The sequence below is a fragment of the Electrona antarctica genome (genome assembly GCF_951216825.1).
Source record: "Electrona antarctica genome assembly, chromosome: 13".
NCBI classification, from domain to species: Eukaryota; Metazoa; Chordata; class Actinopteri; order Myctophiformes; family Myctophidae; genus Electrona; species Electrona antarctica.
In genome coordinates this window covers 19,035,349-19,055,947 of record NC_136794.1, presented here as the reverse complement: position 1 = coordinate 19,055,947, position 20,599 = coordinate 19,035,349, and the positions used below count along the sequence as shown (strand labels likewise).

The 20,599-nt window shown below is 42.1% G+C and overlaps 1 protein-coding gene across 2 annotated transcripts in view; it reads left to right on the top strand.

Moving 5' to 3' along the window:
• osbpl6 (oxysterol binding protein-like 6) overlaps positions 1–20,599 on the top strand; it is a 42,496-nt gene that overhangs the window by 7,397 nt on the left and 14,500 nt on the right. For both annotated transcript variants that reach the window (XM_079518373.1, XM_079518374.1), the window contains exons 2-11: positions 1,118–1,379; positions 9,603–9,725; positions 10,055–10,108; positions 11,313–11,426; positions 11,531–11,701; positions 14,099–14,234; positions 14,444–14,547; positions 15,134–15,226; positions 17,774–17,942; positions 18,671–18,801. In XM_079518373.1, the coding sequence (XP_079374499.1) occupies positions 1,224–1,379; positions 9,603–9,725; positions 10,055–10,108; positions 11,313–11,426; positions 11,531–11,701; positions 14,099–14,234; positions 14,444–14,547; positions 15,134–15,226; positions 17,774–17,942; positions 18,671–18,801 (1,251 nt within the window). In that variant the 5' untranslated portion in view covers positions 1,118–1,223. The remainder of the gene's footprint in view (positions 1–1,117; positions 1,380–9,602; positions 9,726–10,054; positions 10,109–11,312; positions 11,427–11,530; positions 11,702–14,098; positions 14,235–14,443; positions 14,548–15,133; positions 15,227–17,773; positions 17,943–18,670; positions 18,802–20,599) is intronic.

Genomic DNA, 20,599 nt, shown 5'->3' with positions numbered 1-20,599 from the left:
TATGCAGTGAATGAATGAATGAACAAATTAATTAATTAATAGCTTATAGAGTGCTCTAGCCTCTATTAGTTGGCTGATGAAGGGGATGAGGCTTTCCTGACGCCATTTTACATAATATCTTATACCAAAGACTAAAACCAATGGATGATTTTTAAACCAGATGGGCTATACTGCAAGTAATATAATAATTTGTTATTCCATCCGTGAACAGTCCCTTCTTGTAATATTGCGAAGCTAATTTATGCTTGCCTCAGTTGTCACTCCTGTAAGTGTAGGCCCAGATGCTATATTGATTTGGTATCCTCACATATGGGCTATCATTATCATAATGGTAATTAGATGTTTAAGGATTTTATGTTCTAAATGCAGTGACCTCAGTCTTGTGTACTCTGATTGTACTCATAAATTAACTCATCTAGCACAGTGCCACATGACTGGGCCAGACCATAGCTGAGGTTCAATGAATGCACATGTTAATTAGCTGCCCTGTGTCTAGTCCACCTATTTCTGTTTCCAGCATACCATATAGCTATAGTGTAAACCGTATATACTAGCCCATTTAGACATGAGGTTCTAAAAATGTCGTCTAAATCCTGACCAAAGTTTTCTGAAAAACATTGGTAAAAAATTTGGTAAAAATATAAAAAATAATAGCGGTGTTTCCGGCTTGAAAGGTTTAACAACGTATAAGTGTTCCAGGTTTAAATGGGCTAGCATGCCAGTGAGTCATTTAGATTGACTTCAGGACTAAGATAAGGAGGCAATAATATACTGTTAGGCATTGGTGAAGGGCTTATTCAGTACCTCCTATAATGAGAGTGGGGTTGAAAGAGTGCTTCCAAAAATAACTTTGTTCATGCCTCCTGATCCAGTTTCTGCTAGCTAGAGTAGCATAGTATTTAGATCTTTCTCCATGACCATGAGCAAGCCTGCAGGGGCCATACGTTTGCTCACCTCTAGTTTCATCACTGGTACAAAACAGCCATTGTGCCACCATGTGCAATGGCTGCCCAGTCTGATGATGCCGACGATGATGATGATGATGATGATGATGATGATGAGATGGAGGTGAGAAGGAAGCGATGCCTTAACATGCCTGTAACATGTTGTGTTTCAGATGAGCGGTGTGTGAGAGTGGAGGAAGTGTGCTGCTCAGCTGCCTCAGAGGATGCTCCAAACCTGCTCCTCCTAGTGCTGCTGAGGAAGTACCGCAGGGAGCCGCCATGTCACACCACCACCAACACCACCAGCGTGGCCCCCACGGCCGCACCATGTCGAGCTCCGAGGAGAGGAGCGTTGCGCCCATCAACAAAACCTTCACGCCCACACACCACAAGAGCGCATCCTCCTCTTCCTCCTCCCAGCGTGACAGTCGGCAGGTGAGTGCCACTGTGCCACACTAGACTCCATTTACACTAGGGATGGTAGTGCTACGACCATGGTCAATTGTAAGGATGCTGCAGTGAAAGTGAGACAACGGAGGACAGGATTTCAGGATTGCTGCAGTCTCCTGCTAGAATGATTCACACTGTCGGTTCTCTTGAGACTGGTTCTGCAAAAGGAAAACTGACAGACAGAACAACAGATGACACAACTAATGGCTAGAAAGATATAATGTAGGGATTGTTAAAATTATGCTTAAATCATTAATTGAAAATGTAATATAAAACTAATTCAGTTTCATAAGATATTTATAAAATAAGGGCTTCATTACCTGGCCTTAACTTATAAAATATGTAGTCTCTAGTTTGCATTAGTGCATTTAAGAAACAATGGAATGCAATAAGTCCCCTGCTAGTTTGAAGAGGGGACATTTTTCAGTGTGTGTGTGTGTGTGTGTGTGTGTGTGTGTGTGTGTGTGTGTGTGTGTGTGTGTGTGTGTGTGTGTGTGTGTGTGTGTGTGTGTGTGTGTGTGTGCGTGCGTGCGTGCGTGCGGGCATGCGGGCATGCGGGCATGCGTCTGCCTGAATTTCCTCCTCAAGTGGCCATAAAACCCAGCTGAGCCGTAGTAAACAATGAATGAAGATATGCTCCTATTTGAGTACAGCTTACAGGACGGTGGCTTAAAATCTGAACCCGTGTAGCCCGCCGTTTGAAGCCTTCCCGCCCTCACCTCAGTTGGCTGCTGTGTCACCGTATAGCCACGACAAAGCAGAAACAGGACACTGCGCTGGAATCTGTGACATCACAGCTTTTCCGTTGGTGCCGGGTGATGAATATTTCATGAGGGACAGGTGCTCTGCTGAGCATGTGGTACGCTCTGGTACGCTGTATGGGAGCCAGTGTTGCCAGCTTTTGCAAGCGAAACAAAAACAAGTGACTAGGTAGCAGTTTTATCACTTTTTTGAAAATAGCCGATCTACAAGCTCAAAAGCTTTTCGCATGTAGATTGGCCATTTAAAAAACAAAATCTTGTCATTTTTTATTTTATTTAACAAATTTGAAACACTAATCTTGTATGTGGATACCTAGCACAATATGTTCAGATGTGGGTGCGTGGACAAATGGGGATCCAAATGAGAACGACTTTAAAGAACATAAGACAGCAAGCCCTAAATAAGCACAAAAAATAAAATACACTTTATAAACAAGCCCAAAAGTAACTTAAGCAAAATAAAAATATTTACAAAAAACTGTACAGAAAAACAAGCCCAAAGTCGCTTATAATAAGCAGACTTGGCAACACTATAAGGGAGCTCTGAGCTACTGCCGTAACCATGGGAGATGGCTTTCCTAAGAAGAATGGGTGCTTGATGACTGATGAGGCAGATTAACTCTTCCAAACTCTCTCCTTCATTATTGTTACTGCCCCCCCCCCTCCCCATGCATAACAATTCCTATTAAGGTCACAAAGGTCACAAGGTGTAGCCTAATATTTCATTTCCCAAACGCCTTCTAATCTCAAAGACAATAGTCTTATAATAATAATAATAATAATCATGTATTTGAATGTGTTTGATTGTCTGTGGATGTGTCTATAGCACCATACCATTTGATTGTCTGTGGATGTGTCTATAGCACCATACCATTTGATTGTCTGTGGATGTGTCTATAGCACCATACCATTTGATTGTCTGTGGATGTGTCTATAGCACCATACCATTTGCCAGTAAAATTGCCTTCACAAATTTGTGGGTCGGGACTGGGAACTAAAAATGACATGTCATGAACACAACATCCAGTCACACCCAAATTGAAGGGCCTCAAAACTGCTTTAATGTTTTGCTCAGCCGCTGAAAGGCAGGCTGACATGCAAGTCTATGTCTCCATCATAACCAATGACGGGACATCAGCGTTGCTATGTGTGAAACTCACAACCAATTACTAGCGTCAATACTTCCGCTTCTCCCCCACGATGGGATACAGAGACTTTGTCTCACACACACACACACACACACACACACACACACACACACACACACACACACACACACACACACACACACACACACACACTCACACACACACACACACACACACACACACACACACACACACACACACACACACACACACGCATACACACGCGCACACAACATCGGCTTACAAGTCGGTGTGGCATTCAGTTATGCTAATGAATAGTTCAGCAATTATATTTGCCTGTGTCCATGTTTGTTCCATCATACAACGTGGCTCAAGTCTAGTAATTAGGGCTGATTGCGATTATAATACCGGTATACGATTACGGTAGAATGAGATATGATTAGAACAGTTTTGCACATTTTGATAAAATATCGGTCCAAACTCTTTAGGATTGGCATCAGACCCAAAAAATATGGCATTGGTCGGGTCCACCCAGTAAAATCCTCAATATGCTGTATCATCTCGTGCAACGACGTGCACACACTGTGTGTGTGTGTGTGTGTGTGTGTGTGTGTGCATGTGTGTACATGTGCGCGTGCGTGCGTGAGTGCATGCGTTCGTGGTGACTGTGGGCTCTTAAAGAAAAATGTACATCCTCCCCAGGGATCTCTGAGGAAGCAATACAAGATGTAGAGAAAAGCCGTGGGTGAGCTTGGCTGTGAATCGCTGTTGGAGGAAAAAGTGAGTGGAGAGCATTTTGCCGGTGGAACCGCGTAATGAGTCCCAGGCAGCCCCCACTCTCAAATCAATACATGTCACTTTCTCCTCTGCTGACACACTCTGGAGACCTTCACAAGTGCAATTTAGAGGCAGTGGTGTACATTTACTTAAAAATGTTGTGCCCATGGATTCTTTCAGAATAGAGAATAGAGTGCCCAGCTGATTTCGCAAAAAAAATAAAGAAAAAAAGACAGACAGACAGACAGACAGACAGACAGATAGATAGAAACACATAAACACGCTGAGATCGAATATATTTGCTGCATGATACATCATATAGTGAAGTCCGTCATTAGACTTTACATGTTTATTCAGAATGTCACTACAACGTTCCAGTTGTGCATGAACTGTCATGAGATAGTAGCAGGAGTGACAGATGAGAAACACACAACGTGTTTAGGTTGAATCTCAAGGAAAGATTCCCTTGATGGCACTTGGCTGGATTTATGACTGTGGGGAAATCAATAATCCGATTATCAAGCACCTTCGATTGTCAGATAATGGCTGTTTTGGTGATAATGACCACACAACTCTTGATGGCAGATGAAAGAGTGATGAAGCACAAGTACTGACCGTAGAAATAAATCTGAAGTGTCCTTTCTGTTTGAGGAGGTCTTTCCTTTTATTCTCAGGCCTGGGTGTCCCAGTGTGGGACATAATGGCACATTTGACACCACAGCAGTTTCCCACAGGGATTGGCCCTTTACACATAACATTTCTGTGTAGGTTGTTTGTTTGACTATACATCTTTCCTTATATTTATTTATATATATTTCAATTGGTTTGGTTGGTCACAGGTGGAACCAAAAGTTAAGTTGGCGCCAGTTGCTGCATAATACATAACAGCTGTACATACTGACTAACAATCACTAGTCGAACGGAGTTGTCTCTTTCTGCAGTGCTTCCGAAAGATCTTTACTCATTTATGAGAGGTAATAAATACAATCTTGAATCTTGAAAAGAAAACGTATTAACTGTCCATACAGCATTGATATTTATAGTGCTTGCTTATATACACTGAGGTGTCCCTAAGGAGTGTTTGTCCTTTCTCCTGTCCACGGAGACCTTACCAGTAATAGTTATTCATAATTCATTGCTGCATTACAGGGTCTACTGTGCCACAGTGAATGACAGTGCTCGTCATAGATTGACACAAACTCTGTGTTGTCTGGAAGAAACCTTGTAATCTCCATTAGTGATGTTTTGTGATTATTCAGCAAAAAATCTGACCGATTAATTAATCGGTCCGATTGTCTTTGCAGATAAACAAGCTCAAAGTACCAGCTTGTACAGATCTACAAGCTCACAATATTAAATATAAGGTATTAAAGTTAAATCTGACTTGCCTAAGCCTGCAGTACAAATTATTATAATTTAAAAATTTCAGACATCGGTAATATCGGTTATGTGCCATAACAGCAATTCATTATATTGGATATCGATATCGGCCAAAATGTCTCATTGGCACATCCCTAATCTCCGTTTTTCAACTTTTTGTTTTTATTTTCAGAAAATTAATGCGCTACTTCATACTACATTGTAACACAAAAGTAGCAAAATAACTGATCTTTTTGCTATTTTATTATTACATTTTTAAGGTTCTTTTATACATTTTCTGAAAAGACATTGTAGGCCAACAAGGTTTCCCAACAATATGGTAGTGTAATTGGTCCAGTTGACCTTTAGATTACGGTGACCAGTCCAGATATGTGCTGGTTTGGCTGAGATTGTCCCAGTTTCAACCTGTGTGACCTGAGTCCTGACAAATATCGCTAAAACACTCAAATGTCCTGGTTTTCAACATCTACTACCAAACGGTCCTGGTTTTCACCACAATAATAATGATTCTTGTTTTAAGCTTATCACGTTTATCATGTCCTGTTCTTTGAAATGTGCAGTCAGGTGTGCTATATGCTATTTATAATTATCCTGATCCTGGCAGGTGGGAATTACCCAATTAAATGTAATGTAAAATAAATAGCACAAATACAAGCTCACAACACATCATGATAGATTGTATTATTTGTAGATTTGCAAAAGTGGTTAAGGATCCCCATTAGATTATATGAAAATACATAGAGGTATGCCATGCCCATTCCTTACCGCATATAGCTGGTTTAGAACCTTCCACTATCCGTAAACGTTATCTTGCGGCCACACTACCCACTATACATTTTGCGTTATGAATTTATTTGTATAGCACCTTTCCAAACATATAGTTACAAAGTGCTTTACAGACAGGTTATAAAACAGGAATCATAAAAACATCAAAACAACAAAACATCAAAACATCAGAAACAATGAAATATGAAGAAAATAACAGGTCAATAAAACAATTAAAAACAATATTAGGAAAAACACTTGGCATATAGATGTGTTTTTAAAAGCGTTTTAAAAGAAGACACTGATTCTGCTAACCTAAGAGCCAGTGGCAGGGAGTTCCAAAGCAAAGGTGCCCGAGCCGCAAAGGCCCGGTCACCCCGAGTGACCAGACGTGTTGCAAGAGGAACTAGGAGGGCCCTATCCGAAGATCTGAGGCAGCGCACAGGGTTATGGGGTTTCAGCAAGTCTGTTATATAAATGGGAGCTAGACCATGTAGAGCTTTAAAAGTAATCAATAGTCGTTATGCCGAGTCTGGAGGTGTACCTGTGGGCGCTTTTCTTACAATTGCTAATCTTGCCCACACAGGTTTTGGACAGTGGAGTGCCTCCTCAGACCACCCGCTAATAATGCCAATTCCGTTTGATAGAACGCGTAAATTACCGGTAATAGACAGGTCGGGAGTGGAGCTGCCTGGACGCACAACAGCAGAACATTCACAGCTCAGGTCTCGTTCTCCACAAATTTGAAGAAGAAAAAAGTGAGAGTGTTAATTCCTTGTGTCCACTGTGTTTATATAATTGTCTATTCAAAGAAGTTATTTGATTTGTGCAAGATTCCATCCACTCGTTCAGTTTCATCACTCCATTGCGCAGCAAATAATTCATGGATTACAATAATATAACATTTCCCATAATCAGTAACACGTAGATGATACTTGTATGAATCAAATCGTTTTATTGAAAGGCAATTAAAGGCTAGATGGTAAAGGAAGCACAAAGTCCCTGCTTTATTGCGAGTGAGACTGTGTTGGTCGCGGAGTGGAATCGTGGATGATAGATAAGAGGAGCTACTGGACACACAAAACAACCCTCTGTATCAAATATAGATGCGCGTGGCTCTTCCATGGGCCATAGTGAAAGGCAAGATATCACTGGGGATAATGGCTAATGGACAACGGATCGTGCAGTCTTCTCTTAATGGCAATGGCATGTGGCACGCTAATAGGTTTCATTATTGTAACGGCCAAACCACAACTATGCATAATGTAGGGATAACAGAGGTGTTTTAGGGATTTAGGGATTTAGGTGCAATTTTTACAGAGGAACGCCTCTTACGCAGTGCTAAATCCCCAAATTACGGATTTAGGGTCTCTGGCATACGCACACAATGTCTCCCTATACTTTAAAGACTACTTTTTACTTTAATCACACTCCAGTACTTTCACCATTTAGACTAGACTTTAATCTAGTTGAGGATGGACGTTATTTATTATTTAACTGAACCCAGAGGATGTGGCGTGGTGTCTGTAGGTTTCCAAAACCTGGAAATAAGAAGTTATCTTTGGATTAAATGATTTATTTTTATGCCAAAGCACTGGGTTGCCTCTGTTGTAACATACAGTAAGTCATCCTTCATGAATCATGTAGTATTGATTTATCCATTTTAGATGACTAGATAGCTCTCTGCCCATTAAGCTTTTAAAACATTCAGGAAGTTTGTCTGGAGGACGCTTATGGGTCCATTTCTGGTTACATTTGTACTGTAGACTCTCTCAGAGTTAAATGAACGCTTATGATTTGACAGTGTATTGGCAGACTATCACATGATGAAAGCCAGCATGGAGATGGTCAACCTCTATGTTATTGTTGCTTAGAAAGCTGATGTAAGATTTTGTACTAGGGTGCAAGCAGTGGTGGAAGGAGTACTCAGATTGTTAACTTTAAGTATACGACAATTTAAACATACTCCCTAACACGTAAAAGGCCTGTATTCAAAATCTCACTTGAGTAAAACTACAAAGGTATTAACAATTTATACATAAAGTACCAAAATAAAGTACTTTTAAATCATTTTGAAAATAGCAGATCCACACGCTCACAATGCGAAGATCAGCTATTTGGCCGAATAGCGAAAGCATAAAATAATGCTTAATTCGCTGTTTCTGTAGAAATAATCTCAATCGGCAAAGTAAATTGGAACCAAAGCTGTCAAATAATTGTAGTTCAGTAAAACGTACAACATCAAGTGTAAATAATCAAAACGTGGACATATGTACTTAAGTACAGTACCTGACTTACTTAAGTACAGTACCTGACTTACTGTACTTTGTACCACCACTGGTTTCGAGTCTGCATGGCCCATTTTCAGCAAGCGAGTAGGAGGACGGTTGCAGTGGGTGAGAATGACCTTATTTCCAGACAGATTAAACAAGCTGTTTCCTCTATTTCCACTCAGTCTAAAATGTCTTGAAAACAGTGGGTAATAACAGTTGTAGCCAAGTTCCTGGAAGGTGGCTGATAAGCTACAGTAGGGTGCATACTTTAGCAAGTAACTGTCTGGAGAACTGTCTGTTCTCCACAAGAAGCAATCCATATTTGGCTGGTGAAATACATTCCAAAGGCATTTGGAATCCGGTGGTTTCTGCCGGACGTAAGAAGGAGCAGTGTACAGTATCGTGTGCGGCTGGTGTTTTGTAAGGTAATACATTAGTGGGCCCACTGATCTGCCACTTCTGATTCAGGTAGGAGGCTTTGAAGTTGATGAATCAGCAGGCAAGCACACTTGTAATTGTATCATTGTATAACTATACTGACAACAACTGTATAACCACTTGAAACCTGGCATCCCTATTCGAGGGAAAACATTCGGCCAACATATCTGGCTGAAGAGAGAGAGGGGGGGGGGGGGGGGGGGGGAGGAGCAGACCAAGTACAGAGCCCTTGAGGGACTCTGGTCAACTGCAGGTCAAGAACTGCAGGGTATCAACATCCGTCTCCATCCTAGCTGTGGCATCATGATGACTCCTATGTCATTCCCCCAGTGAGAGAATAGTGTAATATGGTGTCATACATGTCCCCACGCCCACCTGACCCTGCCGGCCATATACACTCCAAAAGAAACCTGTATATATTGTGAACCCAACAGAAGTGCAAACAGTCACGTCAGGAGAAAGCTAATGGGGTGGAAATGCTGAGGATATACTTTTTTTTGCTTTTGCTTTTTCTGGGATAAAATGTGGAGTATGGTCAAAGAATAAAGTGTATTGTGAGTGTTGTTTGCTGTGTTCATCAGGGTATAGGTGTGACTGGACCATGTCTTTTATATTCTATGCTTATCGAAGAGTGCATCTGAGTAGATTATTTCTGACACGCGATTGTCTTGTTTTCCTTTTTTTCTTTTTGGCTTTCAATTCCAGGATGTAGACAATTGGGAAATCATCGAGGGGCTGAGAATTGGTCAGAGCAACGTCCAGAGGCCAGATAAACATGAGGGCTTCATGCTGAAGAAGCGGAAATGGCCCCTGAAAGGCTGGCACAAGGTAAGGTATCGGGCATGAACACTACACTTTTTACTTGCTGGAATCGATGTATCTATGTTGCGGGGAAAAACAATTTCAAATATAGCCGACCGTACTATGTTAAACGGTCTCCTCTCACTATCTGTGTCTTCTTTCACCACCACTTAACTTTTTGCTGCCACTATGGCTAACGTTTTAACTATGGCTAAAAGTACTTTTTAATTTTATTTCAACACAGTCACACAGCAGAATTGGCCAAGCAGGACTTCAATCAGAATGTATTGGCAATTCCCCAATTTGCTGTTCTTTACTAACAATTTCTTATGTTCATATCCCTTTTTTTTCTGCAGCGATTTTTTGTTCTGGACAATGGGATGCTGAAATACTCAAAGTCTCCCATAGATGTAAGTAACCCTGTTGATGACCTATGGGCTGAGAGACAGATCTGTTTGGCCTAGCATCACCCTGCCACAGCAGTGTGAGTCAGCAGGAACATTTACGAGGGTGACGGAGGGTCACGTAGCTCGTTGGGATTCAGCTCGCTGTGTCACTCTGCAGGAAATCTGAAAAGTGTCTGACAAAATGCTCCGTCTACGGTCCACCCTAATTAGAAGTGACCGCTCGCAGAGAACAAAACTGAAAATGTTTTTAATTATGGATCTCTGTACACACTCATGATGCTTCCTGCAATGTACTGTGTTGCATAATTTGCATAAATCATCTTGTACTTGTGTTGCAACTGCAAGTACAAAATGTACTTGTCTGGAGGTGTATTTGTTAGTTACGTAAAATCCTCATTAGCTACACCACTGCAGCAGCTCCTTGGTGTAAAGACAAAACAAAACTTTACATTGATTGTGACAATGTGACTATAACAACTTACATCATAACACTACAAAATGAACAAGGACAAGAAGAGAAACGCACGCACGCGCGCACGCACGCACGCACGCACGCACGCACGCACGCACGCACGCACGCACGCACGCACGCACGCACGCACGCACGCACGCACGCACGCACGCACACACACACACACACACACACACGACAAGGCAAGGCAAGCTGATTATATTTGATAACCTTAGGATTGATGCCATTTGGGGCGCCTGCTGGCCTTGCGGTCCAGGCACATGCCACATAGGCTCTGGACTGACAGCGCGTTGCGTGTTCGAGTCCCGTTCATGACGACCTTTGCTGCATGTCTCTCCCCTTCTCTCTCTCCCTCTTTCCTGTCAGTCTTCACTTGATACTCAATAAAGGCAGAAAAGCCAAAAACAAATCTTAAAAAAAGAAGAAAGGATTGATACCATTTGGGAATAATCACAGTAGAAAACAAAAACATACACTCTGTCTGTATAGTGCAGAAAAGTAATAGTACTTTTTCGGCATTTCAGCGTCAAGCTGTCCTTGGTGTGTACAGTATATGATATAGGATATATGATATGATATGATATGATATTTATATATGATTTATAGCCTACTTGGTCATGGAGTATCCCTCTCCAAAAATAGAGAGATAGACAAATAGGAAGACAGTCTTTCCATTACCTATACATACCATATAGTATACATTTGTGTTTTTCAATTTGCCATCTCTATTCTCAGACCCAGAAGGGTAAGCTGCATGGGAGCATCGATGTTGGTCTCTCAGTCATGTCCATTAAGAAGAGAGCCCGTCGTATTGACTTGGACACGGAGGAACATATTTATCACCTGAAGGTGAGAGTCTCAGAGTTATTATTACTGGGTCAATACAGTTACAGTACACCAGCACTCATATGTCTTCATCTTTTGCGCCCTCCTCCTCCTTCTCCTCCACATAGGTCAAATCCCAAGACATTTTTGATGTCTGGGTGTCCAAGTTGCGCCATCACCGCCTTTACAGGCAAAACGAGATAGTGCGATCACCCCGGGATGCCACCATCCGAATGATTCCTCCTCCAGCTGTCATGGAGCCCCCTCAGCCAGCCCCCACTACAGTTCATGAAGCTAAGGTGGGTCCCCTGCTTCAGGTGATCCAAAGTGTTTCTTAATGTTCTGGTCTCATTTGCCAACTCGTTTGTACTAAACGTACTATTTGTTATACATTCTAAGGGGCAGTGGCGCGTTCACCGTTCACATGTGGCGTTTTTATCTTTCTAATGTCCAAAAACACTGTATGTGCCCTGTTGTTGAGCAGGTATTTACAAGTTAAAGACAGTTGTCCTGGCAGTTGGTTCATTGAGAGGTCTGAGGGGAAAAGCTCTTTCTGTGAATCTCTGTTGTGGCTTGTGTGTTATTAATGCACCTTAAATGGTCAGAAATGGTTGCATCCATCAATCCATCCATCTTGGTTGCAACAGAAATAAACGTTTTGCATGCCTATGACAATTTAAAGATTGGAAGTGGTGGAAGTTATTACTCCCATCCTTTGAGATGAAGAAGTAGTAGTCAAAACATTTGAAATTTCCTGTGAGTAGCCTCCTGCTGTGAGTAAAGTTAAATTGCGTATTCAAGAGGGATATCACATTGAGATTATAGGATTCCATTGGCCTGTTTCTATTGGAAGCTGGTGTTATAAACCAGTCGACATGAAGGAGGAAATTAGATTCAAAGTATAGGAGATGACAGACTTTACATGATCAGGGAGGAGGTTCTCTGTTTATCTCAGCAGGCCTGTATATGCTACTCATGGCCTGTTCTGTTTCCACAGCATACCCTTTCTATGTCTTACTCTTAAGTATAGAAGCCTATGTCTGCCACTGAATAAACATAGACAAGGCCTGCATTTTTTTCTTGCAATTAATAACAAAAAGGTCAAGAACAGCTGTTATACAGTGCATCGAAATGACCTTGCTTTGTTTGTAAGCTCAACATAGTGCCTGTGTTAAATGCACGTTTTGTCGATTATTTGTGGAACGTCACTTAACCTGAGTTATGTAGCTAATCACAAGACTAATTCTCTGCAGTGTGTAATTAGATATCCGTCTAACACAGTGATACAGATTTTTCAGGTAACTGTACCCAAGTCATTATGATAAGAGACAGCCATGTTTGTCTAGACTCTCTAGACTAGGCCAATCACTGGCACAGTGCGAACCCGCTGCCCCGTCAATGTGTTTTGGCTCACGTACGTGTGAATGTGTGCAGACAGCCGATGGGATGTCTCCTGAGAGAGGAGCTCTCTGCCCGACGCAGGTCATTAAAGGTGTGATCAGAAGGCTCTGGATTCAGAGCAGCTGTGTGCTGCAGCCCTGTGAGCTCTCCCCGTAGACCAAGCTGAGGAAATTAAGAGCTTCAATCCTTATTTGACTGAGAATTATCTGCACATCAGAGCGCACAAGGAAAAAAAACAAGGAATCTGAACTTTCTCACTACAGCACAGTGTAGCACGATTGTCAGTAAGAACACTGACACACTGAGCCGACATGCAGGCACTGCCCCCACAGCTATTGTTGACTTTACTGCTGTGCCTCTGTCCAACCTAGGAAATGAAATTTTGATTGGATTTGAATTGAATACTTTTAACGGTTGCATAAGGGGAAATCGTTTTTTGGGGACTGGAAAACATCCAATACATGGAAAATGAAAGAACGAGACAACCACTTGCTCACCGGAGCTAGTCAAAAGAGTTAAATAGGTGCTTCTGGATCAGACAGGATGAAACGTCAGATAAGAAAGAAGACCACTTCAGGTCAAAACATGTTGGTGTTGTATTCAATAAAGGCTGTTCCCTCTTTTAACCTCGAATGTCAGGATCTGGCCATTGTTTATCTGACATGGAAAATCAGTCGATACTGAGCACAAGGCCATGAAAGAAACCCTTCAATTGTAAGAAAATCACACCCGTGTGAAGTGAGGGGGCTCTTATCATCATCATCTCATTCCGGCCAATCAGAATTTGCATCCTCACCTTCGTCTTCAATGTTTGTGTTACACAATGTTTGTGTTCACCACAAACACTTAAAATTGCATTTAATGTTTGTGTTAGGACAAAACTTGGGTTACACATACCAAAAGCTAGACATAGGAGGGGCCATCACCCCTTAAAAAACTATAGATTTTCTGGGCCACACAGAGAGGGGACCGACCGTCTGGACGGAAATCAAACCGGGTACTTACTGTCAGGTATTTACTATTTAGGTAATACCTAAATTAGGGCTGTCCGATATTGACCTTTTTTTTGCCAATATCTGATATTGTCCTACTCCTCATTTCCGATACCAATGTCATGAAAAAACTAAATGCAAATATGCAACGCAAACGTTCCCATTTAAACAGGGCGCTCCATTAGTGAAGTGTGTATATGTGATTTGTTGAGAATGGAAGTGTGCAAAACGTTTACTGACTGAACGTGGTCACATTTCATGTGCAACACTCATTAATGTGTCTCCTCGTGTATTCTGTCACAGGCCAAACCCAGTAGCCTGCCGTGGCAAACAGTGGCCCCCAGTAGTAGCAGCAGTCTACCAGCCTCCTACAGCAATGGCCAGAGCAAGGTCGCTGCCTGGCTGCAGGAGTCAGAAGAGATGGACAAGTGTGCAGAGGGTAAGGTTCCCTTTGTGACATGTTTAGTTCTACAAGATCTACAAGCTCACGTGTGTGCGTGTGTGTGTGCGTGTGTGTGTGTGTGTGCGTGTGTGCGTGCGTGCGTGCGTGCGTGTCTAGCGTAACTGATCATGATCTTGCAGACATGATTTATGTCTTAAAACTGAAACTTACAAATAAGGAAATTAAAATATGCGTGTGTTTTTCAGAACTTGCACGGTGCCAGTCCAACCTGATTGAGCTGAGCAGGTTATTGCAGAGTCTGGAGATACTTCAAAGGACCCAGTCAGCACCAAACTTCACTGATATGCAGGTAACACGCACGCACGCACGCACGCACGCACGCACGCACGCACGCACGCACGCACGCACGCACGCAAGCATGCACGCATGCACGGACACACCACACACACACACACACACTCAGGAGGGCAGAGTTTAATCTAAATTCTCATTATAGTGGCGTCTCAGTGCAGTTCGGTACAGTCAGGTTGTGTATTATGGGGGGGGGGGGGGGGGGGGGGGGGTTGGTGATGGAGACACGATGTTAGTGTGTATCTCTAGCCATCATGGTCAGGCTTTATCAGACCCAATCTGTTAAGAACTCAAATGTCACCTTAATTACTTTGCTTAAATGGCATCTGCCTGCTTTCCTCTAACTGATCACTATCTATCACATCACATTTTCTTTGTATTATTTGATATTATTTACTTATAAATTCCTTTTTTTACATCACATATTCCATTGTTGGCATGAAATCACATTTACATTGCAGTTCTGGGAACGTCGCCTTCCTTCATTCCATTGCTGTCAATGTGTCTTAACATCTGCTTTATATGTGCCAATGTTTGTCTTATTAACCACCTTTTGCATGTTTTGATTCATTTGTGAAACATAGACCAATTGTGTAGAATTGTCAAAGAAAGAAAAGCGCTTGAACAGAAGATGGAGAACAAAAAGTGTCGGCAAAGATGCAAAATTCCAACTTCAGGTACCTCTTCTGACTATTTCATTATATTTCTGTTACACGTGGACAAATACTATGAAACTCTATGTCTCTCTCACACAGACACTCATACACTCATATGAAGGCTTGTGGATTTATGGAAATCTGTATCGTAAAATAATTTCCAAATTCCAGTCATACAGTAGGTGAAGTCTTTACCGTTCAGTGTCTTTCAGTACACTGTCCTGTTCCAAAACAGTCACTGATTCAGTTCGAGCACTTTTTGTTCCACTACTTGTGCAGTGAGTGTCTCCACCGCTGCTGTCATCTCTCACAGGTGTGCTGTGACTTGACCTGAATAATGACTTTCCACCCTCGCTAATTTCCCCATACTCTCCGTAGTATTATGGTAGGCCGTGCTCTCAGGAAAAGGCTATTTGCGCTGTGAATGTATTTCCTATTCCTTTTTAAAAAGGCAAGAGGAAAAGTTTAAAAGCATTTTCCTTCGCCAAATCCTGTTGGTATTACTGTGAGGTTTTCTGGTGTACATTAACTGTTCAAAAGAAAGGGGGTTCACCGGACGGTTAGCTCAACCGTCTGGGCACCTAGGCTGCTGAGCCAGCCTGACGGCCTTTGCCGCGTGTCTTCCCCCTCATCTCTCTCCCCATTTCCCGTCAGACTACTTTCAACCTATCAATAAAGGCAGAAAAAGCCAAAAAAGAAAACATCTTAAAAAAAAGAAAAAAGAAAGGGGGTTCTAGTTAACCAATTTCAACCTTGTGTCCCTGAATAGGGCTTATACGTGGTTAACACATTTAGGATGGGAACCCCTTGGGGTTTTTACCTTTCAAGACGGGAACCCCTTTTGGGGTAGTTGTTGCTAGGTTTTTCAGAAAACTAGTTCGGTAGACTCGATGCGATTGGGGGGTGAAGTTGCATCATTGTTGCATTTTGCTGCGTTTGCATTCACACTGTGCTTTGTCAACCGCAGCAGGGACATGTATCAATGTGTTCAATACATAAACTAAACAGTGAAATCTGTGGTGTTAAAATTATACTTCGAGTAATAGTTAGGACTCTTTACTTTAAGCTACATTGTGCAAATGTGCGATGGAACCCAATCGCCTCCATGAGTTTTTGTGTGTAACCTTCAGCATTTGATAAATGTCATCATCTGGCCATATTGTGATAAGTGCTTCTATCTCTTTATTAGACCACGTCTGTCCACGGGACATCTTTACGCTGCGTAATAATGCCTTTGCCTTCCTCCTCGTGTGGCAAATACCAACTTCTTCATTCCACAATGGCACATTCTTTGGTTCATCCGCTATATTTGATGCGATTGCATTCACACCTGCGGTGATCCGCCCTCTGGAAGTGAATGCGCTTGTTTGATCTGCACCGGAATTCGAATGAGCCTTTACACCTGCCAAACGAAGTGCACTTTCCGACAATACGCAGCAGGAATCATTTTAATCGTAGTAAAACATCTTGTTGTGAATGCAACAAGAAGCCTCGGGACTAAATGGGTTAAAGAGCCTTTTAGGATATTTTCCAGAATGGTCACATGGAAATACAATTTAGACTTTAGACTTCTAACCATCATGTGATGACGTGAAACATCAGTCACTAACATGGTGAATGATACATGACCTTGTTCAAAGAAGGACAGTACGAAATTGCACATGCATCGACCAGCCAGCCAATCTACTATAGAGCTTATTGGGCCAGATTCATCAAGCAATTTACGCTCATATTTTGAGCGTACCGAGATTTACAATGGTTTCTACATTACGTTTGGAATTCATAATTTCTTTGGGGCCGTGACTTTGAGCGTTTTCTACGACCATTTCCAAGTCAAGTGACAGGCTGACCTATCAGATTTCCAAATCCGATGTAGTGGGACAGATGGGGGAATCAATCACCCCCAGTAATCAATAAAGCTCTGAATTTACCTCTGCAAAATAGTTTTAATAGCATTTGGTCGTGATGTTGAACTGTATAATTAACTTATTTCTCATTATATGTGAGAGTAACTTTGTTAACTTCAGTTATTAACGTTCAGCAAGGAGTGAAGGAATCGCATGTCAAAATAAGCTGATCTACAAGTTGCTATGCGGTGCTTCCCAACCTGGTACCGACCGTTTCGTTTATATATAACTCTTATGGTACCGACGCGCTGTTAGCTTGAAGATCTGTCCACATCATCACGTTAGTTTCCAGTTACCATTTATGGAGGTAAAATGGGCGGAGATGTTGCACCACACATGGTGAAACCGTGCAAAATGCTTGGGAAATATCGAGTCCCAGTGACTGTGAGGCAAAAAAATTGCTACAGCAGCGATACGCACATATGAAGCCATTATGACACCTTTGGTGAATGACACGTGAGATTGAGCGTATGGAATATACACACTCATTTACGCACTTTATTTACACCTGGGTGTAAATATCCTTCATAAATCTGGCCCTTTGTCTTTACAGTCTTCTCCTGCCAGTCACAGATTAGATGTCCTTTAGCAATAATGTGTCCCATATACTGTACATTATATATTTGAGGTGGTCCTTTCTTATCTTCTGCTGTCCCTGTAGGTCCCTCTGTCTGCCAGCATGTCCCCTGTCCGCCTTCACTCCTCCAACCCCAACCTGTGTGCTGAGCAAGTGGACTTCCAGACACCTGTCTCACGACTGACAGACAGCAATGTGTGTGCTAGTGACTACATCAAACTGCAGGAGGAATTCTGCACCATTGCCCAGAAAGGTAGGCAGACGGAGAGGTAATCACTCAGCCTTATTAAAAACTGAGATGTATGCAGTTCTCACATTCATTCCATCTGGGCGGTTTGCTTTACCAACAGAGCTATCTCTGTGTGAGAGATAAGGTTTTTATGGTTTTACGTACAAAATTGATTGCGGGAGGAAACTAGTGTTGCAGGTTGGTTAAGGCAGTGGTTCTCAACCTTTTCAGCAGAAGCGTAGTGTCTGTTTGGAAACTCGGAACATAGCCCAGTCAGTGACTGAGATCTGACTAGGCCAATTTATTCAATTCAATTCAATTTTAGTGTCAAATCACAACAAGTTGTCTCAAGACACTTTACATATAGAGCGACAAAGCTTTGTCAGTGTTTTGGGAAACAACAGAGATCTCACCCAGAGCAAGAAACATTGCGACAGTGGTAACGAAAACCTCCCCCTTAGGAAGAAACGTCAAGCAGAACCCGACACTAGGGTGGGCGGCCATCTGCGGCCATCTGCCTCCAATTTATGCTTGGAGCAACACAAGTGTTGAATGATGCACAAGGGACTAAAGTACAAGAGGGAATTCGCAATTACAACTAAATTGGGGCAAAAGGAAGCAATTGAGAAGGAAAAAGAAAAAGTGAAAAAGGAAGCAAATGTTATTGGGTGTTCCCATCGGGGGGGGTCGCAATTATCTGTGCACTGCTTTCACTCAACTAAAGGTACGGCTCTTGTCTTCTCTCTTTGCAGTCCACTCTCTGCTGAAGTCGGCCTTAAACACAGTGGCCATTGAAAAGGAGAAGATCAAACACGTTCTGTCTGACCAGGAGCAGTGCGGCCAGTCTGTCCAGATCAACACCCTCAGGAAGTCTCTGTCACAGGTAATACACCGCCTGCCGTCATTACCCATAATGCCTCTTCTCCTCACTCCTGCCATTGGTGATGCTTAAAGGACCACTTCACCACTTTTCAACATCTCTTCATAAATTGGTCCTCACTAATGTTCATGATAAAACGCCACCATTTTTCTGTGTCTCATGGGAGGGCTTTGGACAGTTCAGACACCCGTCCACCAGTGACATCATCAATAGGCAGATTTTTTTTTAAACAAGAATTGTTTTAAAATATATTTTGATTATTATTATCGTGAGAAGGATGGCTTCAACTTTTGCATTGCAACTTTTCAGGAAAAGAAAGCCTGCCGTTTCTATTAGCTTGGATTCACCATCGATGATGTCACTGGTGGACGGGTTTCTGAACTGCCCACAGCCCTTCTATGAGACACAGACTGAGTAGGAAAAAATGGTGGTATTTTATCATGAACATTAGTTAGGACCAATTATAGGAAGAGAAGTTGAAAAGTGGTGAAGTGGTCCTTTAATAAAACGTAACTGTAAACATATTAAACTATTTAATATTCTACATGCATAGATTAAAGCTGCACTAGGTAACTTTCCTTTTCTAGCCCGGATTTCCTGCACAAGTGCTGACATTTCTACCATTGAGCTAATGGAGCCTGCCTGCTTGCATGCTCAGGGGATAAATTGAATCTTGACCATCAGGTCAAAATCCGTGTCAGATCCTGTGTGTCTAGGTGAGACATGACCTTTAACCCGATCGAAATGTCTCAATATAGCAGGGAGACAAAATAGCCTATATCTAAATCCAGGAACGGTTGTGCAAAGACCCACCCGGCAGCACTATTTAATGCAATGTATTTGTGTGTGTTATACATAATTTTAGTTGAATTACTCATGACAAAGTTGTAGAAGTCAACAATATCCATAAAATAAGCAAGCGGCATGCTAGCAGACAATACACTAGTTCTGTCACTAGTTCTCTGTACAAATAATTGTATTATTGTTATTATATTTTCACAATCTGATACACAGATACGCCGGCTACTTTCTAATGTTTTGATAATTCACGCGACAGATGTATGCATATGACGGTATAGTTTTTCATGTGACGAGCTTAAACTATAGTGTATTTAATTAAGAAGATCAGGTAATGTAATTGTGTAATAAAATGATGACAGAACTAGTGTATTGTCTGCTAGCGTGCTGCTTGCTTATGTTATGGATATACATACTGTTGACATTTACAACTTTGTCAACAAAAATACACGCGCAAATAATTGCCCGCCCGCTGCCGGGCGGGTCTTTGCGCAACCGCTCCGGCATTGGAAAATAAGCGACAAAATACAATCACCCCAATTGTATAAGTTATATTGTATAGGTTACAGTGCCGCTTTAAGGTTTATGGTGTGTTTATGGTGTGCTTAACATTGACTGTCTCACAAGAAGGACATTGGGAGGATGGGTCATAATTTGATGGATACTGGTGTTGGAGATGCTTTGAATGATATGCCTTTCTGAACGATTTGTTATGTTGTAAGATGGACTGCCAGAAGAAAGGGATCTCATTTCACATTTAAACGTGAAGGATTTTTGAAGACATTAAGTTTCTTGGTGACAGTAGGAAAAAACCCTAAAAAACTAAAACGTATCCCAAAATAAAGAACTGGACAGGATGGTCGCAGGTTGCGGTGAGAGGACAGGGGGACCGATTCCCTGCTGCCCTGAAGCTGACAGTCCTCTCAACAGAGTTCTTTGTGACTGAGCTTTATAGTAGATCGGGTGTGGCCACCACCCAATCCACTGCTGGTGTCATAGGGCT